Below are 13,477 nucleotides of genomic sequence, written 5' to 3' on the forward strand. Positions count from 1 at the left end.
TATTGGCACTTCTTAATAGAGTGATCATTACAGTAATGTGGCTTTCCCACTTAATCTTAAGAAGAGCTCAGTAAAATATGTATCATTATCCTTGGTTTAATGATGAATTCTGTATCCTCAAGACCATTATTGTAGTTGTGGTTTCTGTTGCTTTGATAAAACACCACAACCAAGAGTAACTTGGCAAGGAAAGGGCTTATTTCAGCTTGAAATTCTGCATCACAGTTCGACCTCAAAGGAAGTCATGGGAAAAAATTCAAGGTTGGACCTGGAGGCAGGAACTGAAGCAGAGGCCATGGAGAAATGCTGCTTACTTGCTTATTCCCATGCATGCCTTACTCAGTCTACTGGTATAACCCAGAACTACCCAGGCAGAGATTTCATTGCTCACAGTGAGTTGGGCCCTTTCCCACATTAATCCTTAATCAACATGACACCCCACAAAATTATATGCAGGCCAGCCTTTTTTCTCCTCCCCCATCTGTCTGTCTGTCTCTCTCTCTTAAATGTTTTATTTTATGTGCATAGGCACCTTGCCTGAATGCATGTCCATGTACCATATGCATGTAGTACCCATTCAAGCCAGAAGAAGGCACTGGATTTCTTCTTCCCAGGCTAGAGAGACAGCTTAGTGATTAAGAACAATGATTGCTCTTCCAGAAGACTTGGGTTCAATTTTCAGCATCCACATGGTGACTCACTACTATTCATAACTACAGTCCCAGAGGATCAGATATCCTTTATGGACTCCACAGGTACTACATACGTATGCTACACGAACATACTTGCAGGCAAAATATTCATACACATAAAAATAAATAAAATAAATGACTTAATAGTCTCTTTTTCAAGATCTGTCTAGGCTTGCATAAGAGTTGACAAAATCAATCCAGTACAAACATTAAGCTAATTAGTGGGATAACTTGAATTTGAACTTGTTCCTCTGTTAGGATCATAAGTGTCATAAGGACAGAGACTATGTTTACTTTTCCTTTTTCTTGTGCATTCAGTACCTAGCCTTGTACTTGGAGTGACTGGTATATTGAACTATGAAGAAAATTGTTGTTGTTGTTGTTCTTCTTCTTCTTCTTCTCCTCCTCCTCCTCCTCCTCCTCCTCCTCCTCCTCCTCCTCCTCCTCCTTCTTCTTCTTCTTCTTCCTCTTCTTCGTTATGCTCGCTTACCTTTTTGAAGTATTTTGTAGTAAAATATAGAGATGATAATGTCCATACAAACTGTCTTCTTCTTCATCATCATCATCATCATCATCATCATCATTATTATTATGGTTTTCGAGACAAGGTTTCTCTACGCAATAGTCCTGGTAGTCCTGAGACTTACTTTGTAGACCAGGCTGACCTTGAACTCTCTGAGAGCCACCTCTATCAGTCTACCTCCCAAGTGCTAGGATTAAAGGCATGCACCACCACTACCCAGGTAAAATTATTTTTTAAAAAAAATATTTGTTTTTGCTTTGTTAGTGTTTTACATACATATATGAATGCATATGTACTACAAGCATGCCTGGTGCCAGAAGAGAGTGTTGGATTTATTGTAATTAGGTTTACAGATGGTTGTGAGCTGCCATTTGGGTGCCAGGAACTGAACCAGTGTTGTCTACAACTGCTGAGCCATCTCTCAGATTCTTACTTAATTGTTAAGATTTATTTTTGCTTTATTATTTTTTTGTGTTTGAGTGTTTGTATATATGTATATATGTGTGCCATGTGTATTCCCGGTGCCCGCAGAAACCAGAAAAGGATGTCAGATCTCTTGAAACTAGAGTTACAGATGAATATAAGTGATCCTGTGGATGCTGGGAATCAAAACACAGATCCTCTCTAAGAACATCTGGAGTCATCTCTCCAACCACTTGAAATTATTTTTACTTGTATCATTTGCCTACTTTCTGGAATGTCTAGTATATCAGTTTAGAGGCTAAAGAGAAAATGTGTTTAATCTTTGTCCAGTTTAGTGTTGCACACTATTAATCCTAGACTTCATGAGGCAGAGTCATGTGTCATATTATGAGTTGAATACCATCCTGATCTAAATAGTGAGTCCCAGGCTAGTCAGGGATACATAGTGGGACCTTGTCTAAAAAGACAGTTCTCATGTATAACATCTTCATTTTATATGCATATAGTTTAATGTATAGTATAAATTTAAACTTAGACTAATGTAAGAAAACTGATAGTCTATTTGGTTGGTATTTTATTCTTTTCAATATTTTTCAACAATTTATGTGACCAGATTCTTTTATTACTAGGTATGTACAAGCTGTGAAGATAATGCAGAAGCTAATGGATTTTGTGTAGAGTGTGTCGAATGGCTCTGCAAAACATGTATTAGAGCTCACCAGAGAGTGAAGTTCACAAAAGACCACACAGTCAGGCAGAAAGAAGAAGTATCTCCAGGTAATGAATCTGGTTTTCGCATTTCTCTTTTTCTTTCTCTGAAACTGTATTTTTAGTCTTCCTGTACTGATACAGATATAAACATTACACTTAAAGTATACTTTTTGATACGAAGAAGACAATGTTCTAATTGAAATTGTACTTAGAGGTGCTAATAAGTATGATTTATATATATTGAATCTTGCCTTAATATGTTAGGGGCCATGTGTTACAGCAGGTGACAACCAGTATTCAGATGTCAACCCACCAGAGGAATGGTTATCTGATAGAGTTCAATCCTTTCCAGACAAGGTCTGTAGGACCATCAACTCTAGAAACTGTTGGTCACTTTTGCTAAAGGAGCTTGGTACTCCCCAGTACCTGCATTGTAGTATATAGTTTTATGTGATGTGTATATGTGATCTCATGATTGCGTCTCACTCTTATGGGCACATATATCTGTGAGTGGTTAGGAATATGACTTTTTATTTAGCTATATAGTTTTGATATGTAGAGTATATACTGGTACATCCTTCATAACTGGCTCTATTTTCCCACAAGGACTGTGGACACTTAAAAGCCTGCTTTATGTTTTTGCTTATTAGGTGACTTCCCCCTACTGTGGGATTCCCAGTGAGAAAATTTAGTCACACAGTCAAAAACCTTGGTTCCCACAGTCAAATCTCTACTCTATTTCCTGAGATAAAACCTAGAAGCTAGCTCCCTGCAATTATTTTTTATTTGGGAGGACATTAGTCAAGAGAGGAGTCTTCCAAATAGATCACCTTCAAAGATAGGGTTATGGCACATCCAAGATTGTTTGATTCTTAGTCCTTCCTGATAAGGAGTTGGATGTCCCAAATTCCACCACAGCCAACTTGGGAAAGTACTAACCTCAGTTGACCCCCAGCTCTAACCCTAAAAAAAAGCTATTAAATTCCCTACAACTACTCTTAGCTCTATTTACCAAAACAGAATTTTCACCTAGGGATATAGTATCATCCATGAACTTCCTTTCTCCCTTTTTAGAATTTAAAGCTTCCTAAATCATCTTTTTGCCTCTTAGTGCTACCCAGGTATCTTTCTAGCCTTGCCTCCTAGACCATAAAGGAGCTGACAGTGTCACTCTGAGCAGCTCTTACCTGTTTTAAGACCCTGAGAAATTCTGGCCTTGTAACCTTGCTTTTACCAGAAAATTGCAGGGGGGAGGGGGAGAGAGAGAAGGAGTGAGAGGAGGAGAGGAGAGGAGAGAGAGAGAGAGACTAGAAATTTTGTAACACAGAATAATAATGAAGAAACTGGCATGAAGAAGTACTGAGTTTGTTCCTTCACCCTCAGATAGCCAGAGGAAGAAAGTCCTTTTTGCTGCTTCTTGTAGCTTCTAATCTGAACCCTGAGAGGATGTTGAGACTGGCCCTCAAATAGCCATCTTTATTAATACATATTCTCAAACAAATTCAGTTTGGTGTGATCAAACCAAAAAATAAAACAACTTTTGCTTTTGTTAACCCACTGAGAGTGAAAAACATTATCTAAATTCTTTGGTCAAATTACACAAACTTTATTTTCCAGGCAAACAGGGAAATCTTCCTAAGAGTGGAGTTTGAGAAAATAGCCTTGAACACAGGAGAAGGTAGGGTTATATAGCCTAAAAAACTGCAAGACAAGGGGTGTTTTCAGGAGTTGGGGGATTTTCAGAGGAGTTTTGGTTATGTAGGAACTTGGCTAAACATTTCAAAATTATTTGGTAGAACATCTAATCAGGAAAAGTTTAAAGGGGGAGTCAAACTACATAGTATGGAGAGCATGTCAAATTCAGGACCAGGATGTTGTTTGAATTGTAATTGGTCTTAATAATAAAAACCCAGAAACAGATATTAGGGGGTGAAAGCTGGAAGGTCAGAAGCAGAGCAGCCAGCCAGTTCTTACCTCTATGAAATCTTCAGACCAAATGGGGTATTTTGTTTCTACAAGTCCTCAGACTGAATACCATGTCTGCGAAACCACAGACTGAATCCTGAGCTCCTGTCTCCTTCTACCTTATGTTCGTCTCTCCATCCAGCCACATCACTTCCCATCCCTACCTCAGTGATTAAACTTGTGTGCCACCAGTGCCTGACCTCTGTGGCAGTGTTGTTAACTCCACGCTGATCTTCAGGCAAGCTTTATTTGTTAAAGCATAAGCAAAATACTACCACATTTCCCCTTTTTTGTCTAAAATAAAAAAGTTATAACTGATATAAAAAAACTTTATAAAATGAGTACAATAACTATATATAATGTATACATGCAATAAGTACATCAACAACATCTAGTCCATTTGCCTTTGACAAATTCAGAGAAATTACTCCATTATCTATCCTATCTTGATGAGTCCAAAAGTGTTGTACCTAGTTCACTTTTTATTTTTTAAATTTTTTTGTTTTGTTTTATTTTGTTTTTTGTTTTTCAAGACAGGGTTTCTCTGTAGCTTTGGAGCCTGTCCTGGAACTAGCTCTTGTAGATCAGGCTGGCCTCAAACTCACAGAGATCCACCTGCCTTTGCCTCCCGAGTGTTGGGATTAAAGGCGTGTGCCACCACCACCCAGCAACTTTTTATTCTAACTTGCATTACCAACCCAAAATTATCGTTTTATGTCTCTCAACTTTAACATTATACACTTTACATTTCAATTGTGAATTTCTTTTCTGAGCCTGGTAAATAAGGAAAACTATAATTACCTAGTCTTAACTCCCTCAGAGAACCAAGATAGAAATATTGAGTAAGAACGAATTGGAAGCAAGCAACTTTCAAAAAAATATGAGAAATAACAGAAACAGCTGGCTACCCAAGGTTCTTCTGTAACGTTGGGGCATCAGTCTTTGGCCTATAGGTCTAGCACATTGGATAGACTTCTGTGAAGCAGGATTTTGAAGGACTATCCCGCCTTGTCTTGACAAAGTTTGGCAGTTGATCTCTTTTGTATCCTGCTTGTCTAATTTGCACAGCATACTGTTAGTAATCAAGAGCACTTTGTTGTCTAGTGGCTTACTTTTCTACAAAGAAAATAAACTCAAATGTGCAGTTTCTTCAATGATTATCATCTTCTGAAGTAGATTGGTGCTGCCAGTAGCAGACATGTCTCATAAAAATGTCATATGTTATTAAAACATCTTAAATGCCATATTCTGTAGATCTCTGAAGTGTTTCAGGATGATCTGTCTGTCTAAACTATATCTGTTTTACCTTGAAAACAGGCCTTATATGACTGCAAGTTCATATAGCTAGTTACTAACTTTCCTTTCCTTATACTAAACTTTAAGAAGGACTAGAAATATGCATTATGTTGTTTTTTTTCAGTTTTTCAAGACGGGGTTTCTCTGTAGCTTTTTAGCCTATCCTTGAACTAACTCTGTAAAGCCAGAGTGGCCTTGAACTCACAGAGATCCACCTGCCTCTACCTCCCAAGTGCCGGGATTAAAGGCGTGGACCACCACTGCTCAGCTTTCATTACATGGTTGAATGAGCTGTGTAGGTGCAATACCTTGAACAACATTAGCAATGTTTGTACAGTATTGTTCTAACAAAAATAATCTTAAATTTGTGTCAACATACAAAAATCCATATCAATATAAAATATTTTAAAGTAGTGGTCACTTGTTTCGGTTTAAAGTATATTCAGTAATCTACCTTTTTATTCTATTTCTTTATCTCCCCCACCCTTTTTTTCAGATCCAGTAATCTAATCTTATATCCTATCATATATAATCTTATATCCTATCATATATATATCACCCTTTTTCTTTTCAAGACATGAACCCTGAATCTAAACTCCTTTGTTCAGTTTTTTTCCTTACTGTTACCAATAATAACTTGGAACCAACCACCCTAAACAATGACAAATATCCATAACAATACCAACACCAACCCAATACCATGCACCTCAACTCTTGGGAATGTGGGAATCCTGTTTTAAAATTTACTTCTTGCTGTCCAGGGGATGATGGCATTTTAGGGGATCCTGAAAAGAAAAATTGGGGTTAATTGTCGAGTCTTAGAGGTAGCTATATCATTTGTTGTCCAGTTTCAGCATAATAGGAAAGTGCAGGACTTGTCTCGAGGGTAGTCTGTGAGGCTGGATCATCTCAGCTAGCAACTTGGATATTGTTCTGAGCAGTTTGTAGTCCAAAGCTGATCATTAGGTGGTGGTGTTCTCATAGCTTAGTGGTGTTACCATAGTCCTGGTGGAATTATCATTGTGGGGGCCCCCATCATCCTTTTGGAGATCTCAAAGGTCACTGTTAAGAAGCATAGTCAGTGTTCAATGCTAAAAAAGTGATACTCAAACCCGAAGTCATGTACAAAAAGCTAAATGAAGCATTTTTCTAGAATTAGTACTCTACATGATCATTAATAGCATGACAAAAAGTTTAAAATATACATATGTTAATTTATAAATTTGAGATAATATTTATATCTTAAAAGCTCTAAAGAGTCAAAATAGAACCAAGAGATTATGAGATTAGTGCCAATAAAATAGTCCATTAATTTTGGTTTTTCTTCTGTCCCATATCAGGTGGCTCTTCTGTCATGAGACAGAGATTTTGTATTTCACTTTAAGACGCATACTTGGGTTTAGAGAAGGAGAGAGCCACACTCCAACTCCAAAGCCAGCTTTAATCTTTAATTGTACTGGGATTACCAAAAGACCATTTGGATTATATATCTGTAGAGAACAACAGAAACAAACATTAGGAAAAATTTATGAAATTTTATCCTGTTGAAAATGTGATATCAATAGGCCAATTTACTCTTTTTTTGGACATTTTCTCTGATGATTGGACATTTTCTCTCATCCTTTTTCTTCGGATGTCTCATTTCCACTGGTCTTCAGATTCCTTAACTAGATGCTTTCATTCTCCTGAAAAGACAAAACCAAAATCCTTCCCCAACTCTAATTTTGGGGAGTTTCGTTTTTGGCAAGTTATATCTGATTGTATAAGAAGCAGTTGTTAGTTGTATATGTTAGTTTAGATTGAATGGTCACGCTGTTTGAACTATCACCTCTTCTAATTAAGAGATCTCTCTTGTTCATATCTAACCTTTAACAATTTTGATGGTATCCATACTTTTTCTTCTCCCGATTTCCATTCTGAGGTCAGCACATCTTTAATGTATACAGGCTGATTTAATTTCTTAGTTTTTTTTTTCTATTAGCTAATGTCTCTTCATTGCTGTTGTTCCTTTCTCATTAGCATTTAGAAAATTCAAAGTTAATAAAACTTTTGCAATTTCTTATGGGTGGTCTTTATTACCTCTTTCTGTTTATCTAGCAAATTAGAGTTAGATTTGATCCTTCTATGACTGCTTGTAGAATTCTTTATGCCTTTAATATGCTTTATTTTGTAGTAGTCAAAAAACTTTCATTTTATTAGAGCCATACTCTAGAGCATTGTCAGTCTTAAATTGTACAGGTATACCCATGATGTCCATAACTTCTAATAAATGTGTGATTACTAAATCAGCCTTTTCTGAACGCAAAGCAATTGTCCATTGAAATCCAGAATAAGTATCAATGTTGTGGTGTACATATTTTAGTTTTCCAAATTGTACAAAATGGAACACATCGATCTGCCAGATTTCATTCCTTTGAATACCCTTTGGGTTACTTCCTACAGGTAGGAGTTTGGTTGTAGAAAGAACAAGTAGGGTATTTCCTTTTTTTTTCCTTTCCTTATAATTTCCTTGACCTTTTGCCAAGTGATGGAAAAATGTTTTTTTAAACCTTTGCTATTGACATGATTTTTTTTATGAAATTCTGAGGCTTCCAGCTCATTTCCTATCAGTAGTTCATCAATTTCTTCATTACCTTGTGCTATAAGGCCTGGCAGACCTGTATGGGATCAGAAGTGTGTTATATATACAGGATGATTCCTATTCCTGATAATTGCTGTGTCTATTCCTGCTAATTGACAGAGTCTCAGTTTTCCTTTTAGTATCAACTCAGAGACCTTTTCCATGTAAGTTTTTAACTTTTTACTCTGTTTATGTGGTCAGAAAGGTCCATTTTAAGATAATGTCTTCCTTTGCATTAATATTCCTGCAGGGTAATATTTAGAGGATAATATGACCAGAATGCAGTTGAGATTGGATACACATGATACATATGTGCATCCTGTAATTTGTTTTCCATCAAGCCAATTCTCTCATAGTGTCAGGTGATAATTCCCTTGGACTATTTAAGTCCTTGTCACCATCCAAGGTTTGAACAACTTACTCAGTTTATCATTTTCTACCTCAATATTGTTTTGTAGATAGGAAATGTCTCCTAGCAATCTTTGGAAGTCATTAAGAGTTGGAAGTCATTAAGAGTTTGATATCAATCTTACCTAATTTGTACCTTTTGGTGCCTAATTTTTGTAGACCTATTTTATTAATTAATAGAGTTTTAATATTTAATAGAGTCTCTTCTGTTTGGAATTTTTCAGGAGCAATTTGTAATCCCCAACAAGGCAAAATTGTTTTTACATCTTCAAATATTCTTTCTAAAGAATCTATATTTGAATCATCTAGTAAGATGTCCATGTAATGGTAAGGTATAGATTGAGGAAATTGCTTATGTATCATTTCCAAGGGCTGCTGTACAAAATATTGGCACCGGGTGGGACTACTTAACATTCCCTATGGGAAAATCTTCCATAAATATCTCTTAGCAGGCTGAGAATTATTCTAAGTAGGAACCATGAAGGCAAATTTTTCTGTCTTTTCTTGTAAAGGTATAGTGAAGAAACAATCTCTTAAATCAGTAACTGTAAGGCATCACCCTTTAGGTAATAGAGAATGCAGAGGAATTCCACACTGTAGAGAGTCCATTGGCTGAATCACCTTATTAACAGTTCTTAGATCTGTTACCGTTCTCCATTTTCCATTTTTTTTAAAAGAACAAATAGAGGAGAATTCCAAGGGCTGGTTGATTCTTCAATATTCTGAGCATTTAACTGCTCCTGTTCCAGCTGTTCTGAAGCCTGAGTTTTGCTGCTGTTAAAGGCTATTGCTTAACCCATACAGGTTTGTCTGTCAACTATTTTAAATGGAGGGCGGCTGCTGCCTTTGAAAGATGAGCAGCCATTGTGCCCTTCTAATATTTTTCCTTTAACATATTTTAATTTATGGTTTGTCTCTGAGATCGAAGGAATGTTAATCTGATTATTCTGTTGCTGTAACCAATCACATCCCCATAAACTCATTGGTATGTTAGCCGTATATGGGGCTTTCAATTTTTTCTCTTTCTGGCCCTATACATTTGACCCATCTTGTGCTCTGTTTTATCTGAGATAAAGTTCCACTTCCTAAAAACTGAACATGTACCTCTTGAAGAGGCCAGTTTGGATGCCAAGTATCTGGTACAATTATTGTGACTTCTGCACTTGTGTCTCCAAGGCTTTCAGTGACAGCATCATTTATTCATATTTTTTAAATTTTGGCCTTTGCTCATTTATAGAAGTTTGCCAAAATATTCGCTTTATGGTTTCTCCTGAATTTTTTGTTCTCTCTTCTATAGCTGTTCTATCATGCAGAGCAGTATGGTTTTTACAATAGTGATTAGTTTCTTTAATTGCCCCGTAAGGTGTTTTCCTTCATGATGACAGGAAACAACTAAACTGAATTTGACATGCAGTCCCGTGAGAGGCCCATCAAGGGTTACCTTGACTGCCCTTTATTTGATATACATTCATTAGTCCAGTGCCTGCCTTTGCCATACCTTCTGCATAATCCAGAAAGAAAGGGCATTCTGTTTGAATTGTGCTTAGAAAGATCATTGTTTCTAGGAACACCTTGTTTACAATCCCTTTTTACGTAACTTTGTCTACCAAAATGAACCATTTGACCTTTTGCTTTTTCTTCATACCTCAGGAAATCATGCCTCATCTCCAGGCATCATCATGGTCATGAGATTTAATATTAATTGTATCTCAGATCTATTCCTCCAAGGGTGCTGATCTTACACTTAGTGACTTAATTACTCTTTTCCATTTTGAATTAGCATTTTTATAAGCCAGGAACTCTATTATTATGTCTAGCTTCTGAATTTGGTATCATTCTATTTACCGCTGAAGTTAGTCTATAAGAAATCAGTGCAAGTTTCTTTTGGGCCCTGTATAACTTTAGTAAATGACTCAATTTTTTCCTACTTATTCAGTTCTTTCCCAAGCATTCAAAACTGCTATATGGCAAAAAGCTAGACAGTGGTTAACATAGAGACTGCCTCTCTATATTAGCATAGTCTCCTCCAAAAAGTTGGTCTTGGGAGATTTCCATACCTCTAGCCCTACTTCATTATTCAATGGCCTTAGCCTCATCTTTCCACCAGGTCCTCCACTGTAATTGAGAACCAGGCTCTAAAACCAATGTAACCAAGTCTCTCCAGTCTGGAGGGATAATTCTATGACAAGGTGATCACAAGTTTAACATCTGCTTCAGAAAAGGTGAATGCATGTCATATGAGACTCGCTGTCGTGAATCTCCTTAAATTTAACATTCCCAACGAATTCCTGTGAGCCTTGGTGCTGTCATTTGGCAGTTCTTGTAAGGTGACTAGACAAATTAAGGTTGGTTGTTTGAAAACCTTAGGCTGTTTCTTTGTAAGCTTATAATGCAGTACTCATACTGGTTTTTCTTTAAATTCCTGTGTCTGAGTTTGGATATCTCTATGATCTGTTTTTATAAGTTTTTCTAAGGCCTGTATCTTGGCACTCATATCAACCACCTTTTTTAAAGAGATAAACCAAGAATTATCAAGGTGATAATTAACATTATGTCTATCCCAGTTAAGTTGGCTGTCTCTTCATTTAATTGATTTAAATGTTCCAGTTTTAAATCATGCGTTGCATAAGCATACAGCAGCCTGACTCTCTTCATCGTAATTATATTTCCCATTTTGGGGGGAAAAACTTTCTCTTTTAACTAATTCTTCCTTTTAAAAATTCCAAATTGTCTCACCAAATCTGCTGCCGATGATTCAGATGACTGTGAAGTATGAATCTGACTGCTGCAGCATAGAACAGTAGAAGCCCTAACAGATTTCAAGGCAGCTATCTAGTCTGGGAGCAGCCTGAGAAGGGTACCCAGGGAAAGCCCACCAGGAGAGAAGAAAGGAAAACCTTGCCTTCATTCAGCGCAATGACATAGGCTGTGTGTAGCTCTGGCCTACGCTGGTGGCTGCAAAGCCACAGGCAAGTGGCTTTTTTGTGAATTCATACTCCAAAAGGCCAGATGTAGAGCAAATTCTAATTGGTCTCAATAATAAAAATTCGGAGTCAGCTATTGGGAGGGGGGTTGGAAGCTGAAAAATCAGAGAAGCAGAGCAGCTAGTCATTAGTTCTTACCTCTATGGAATCCTCAGACTGAATGAGATCTCAAGCCCTCAGATTGGATGCCATATCTCTGAAACCTTTGACTGAATCCTGAGCTCCTGTCTCTTCTACCTTATTTTCCTCTCTGCCCAGCCATATCACTTCCTGTTCCCATCTCCTTAGTGCTGGGATTAAAGGTGTGAGCCTGGAAAACTTGGCTCTGTTTCTCTTTTAGACTGATTCAATCTCATGTAGCCCAGGGTGACCTCAAACTCACAGAGATCCAACTGCCTCTCCCTCTGCCCCTCGAGTGCTGGAATTAAAAGTGTGTCCCACCTCTGTCTGGCCTCTGGCTAACTATAGTGTGGCTAGCTCTGTACTCTGATCTTCAGACAAGTTTTATTTGTTAAAGCACAAACAAACTATTACCATACCAGACCTTCAATTCAGGTTGCTTTTGGGGATGAATGGGAGGTGAAGAAACATTTCACATCCAAACAAGAACAACTACCAAGTTTTTCTATGGTTATTTTTCTTCTTCCATTGTGAGTTTTATATGTTTGTATCATTTTTTTAACTTATATGGTAGGTTTGGTTTTATATTTATTCATGGGAGTAGCTCTTTGGGTATATTTATCCAGTTACTTCTACCCTTTAGCTTGTGTTTCTTTTCAATTATTTAATTTTAAATTTCTGTTACTAGTGATGGGTGTGGTGATGCACAGCTGTTATCCCAGCATTCAGGAGGCAGAGGCAACCTGGTCTACATAGCAAGTTCCAGGACAGGCAGAGCTACATAATAGAGAGAAAACCTGTTTACACCCAGAAACTCCCCCTCCCCAAAAAAATAAATAAATTTTTTTTAATTACTGGGACAGATGAGCTATATACTCGATGTGTGTTTTAGATAAGTATTTGAATTATAGTATTTCACTGTTTCAGTTTTTTAAGATATTCTGTACTTGCAGAGTTGGGATTTTGTTTTGACTTTCTACTTTGGTAGTTCTGTGAATGAATATGATGTATTATTAAGTGTAAATTTAATAATTAGAGTGTGATTACTGTGAACCAAAAATTGATTCTATCAAAGGATTACCTGAAGCTTCTGATCATCCTGCTTTTCCCTCTCAGGTGCTGGAGTTACAGGTCTAATCCAGTTTGGCCTGCTTATGAGGTGACAAGGATTGAACCCATGGGTTCATGTGTTCATGTGTTGCTAGACACTAGCAACAGGACTGTATCCCCAGTCTTGAAAGAATTCTGTAAAAGAAAGAAGGAAAATTTCCCAGTCCTTTGTCTATTACTTTTTATTGTCAATTTTTCATTAACTCATGGTAAGATAATTTGAATCTACAACTTAATTTTCCTTTCTGGCTACTTCTAAAATTTTTCTAAGAATTTAAAATCCTAAATCTTGTAGATGTCTCAAGTAGATAAATTTATTAATCTTTCCCTATGAGAGGGGTAAAATGTTTTAATATAAACCATAAAAACTATTTTTGGACCTGAAAAGTATAGGTTTATACATGCACTTTTTGAGAAAGGACTCTAAATAAAGATTTGTTGATGGAGCTGGGAATGTAGCTCAGTTGTTGTAGGCAGAGGCTGCTTGTTTGTTTCCTGGCCACCCAGACCTGAACAATAACACAGAAACTATATTAATTACAACACTGTTTGGCCTATTAGCTCAGGCTTCTTATTAACCAACTGGCATGCACAAGGCTTTGAGTTCAAGTCCTAAAAGCACAAA

At 37.0% G+C, this 13,477-nt stretch overlaps 1 protein-coding gene across 4 annotated transcripts in view; it reads left to right on the forward strand.

The window, feature by feature from the left end:
• Trim24 (tripartite motif containing 24) overlaps positions 1-13,477 on the forward strand; it is a 114,730-nt gene that overhangs the window by 53,261 nt on the left and 47,992 nt on the right. For 2 of the 4 annotated variants that reach the window (XM_038317980.2, XM_038317981.2), the window contains exon 3: positions 2,268-2,415. In XM_038317980.2, coding sequence (XP_038173908.1) covers positions 2,268-2,415 — 148 coding nt within the window. Of the gene's footprint in view, positions 1-2,267; positions 2,416-3,966; positions 4,028-12,858; positions 13,062-13,477 lie in introns of those variants that run through there. The other 2 variants (XM_042054435.1, XM_038317982.1) reach the window with 2 other exon arrangements.

This window comes from Arvicola amphibius, chromosome 2 (genome assembly GCF_903992535.2).
Source record: "Arvicola amphibius chromosome 2, mArvAmp1.2, whole genome shotgun sequence".
NCBI lineage: Eukaryota > Metazoa > Chordata > Mammalia > Rodentia > Cricetidae > Arvicola > Arvicola amphibius.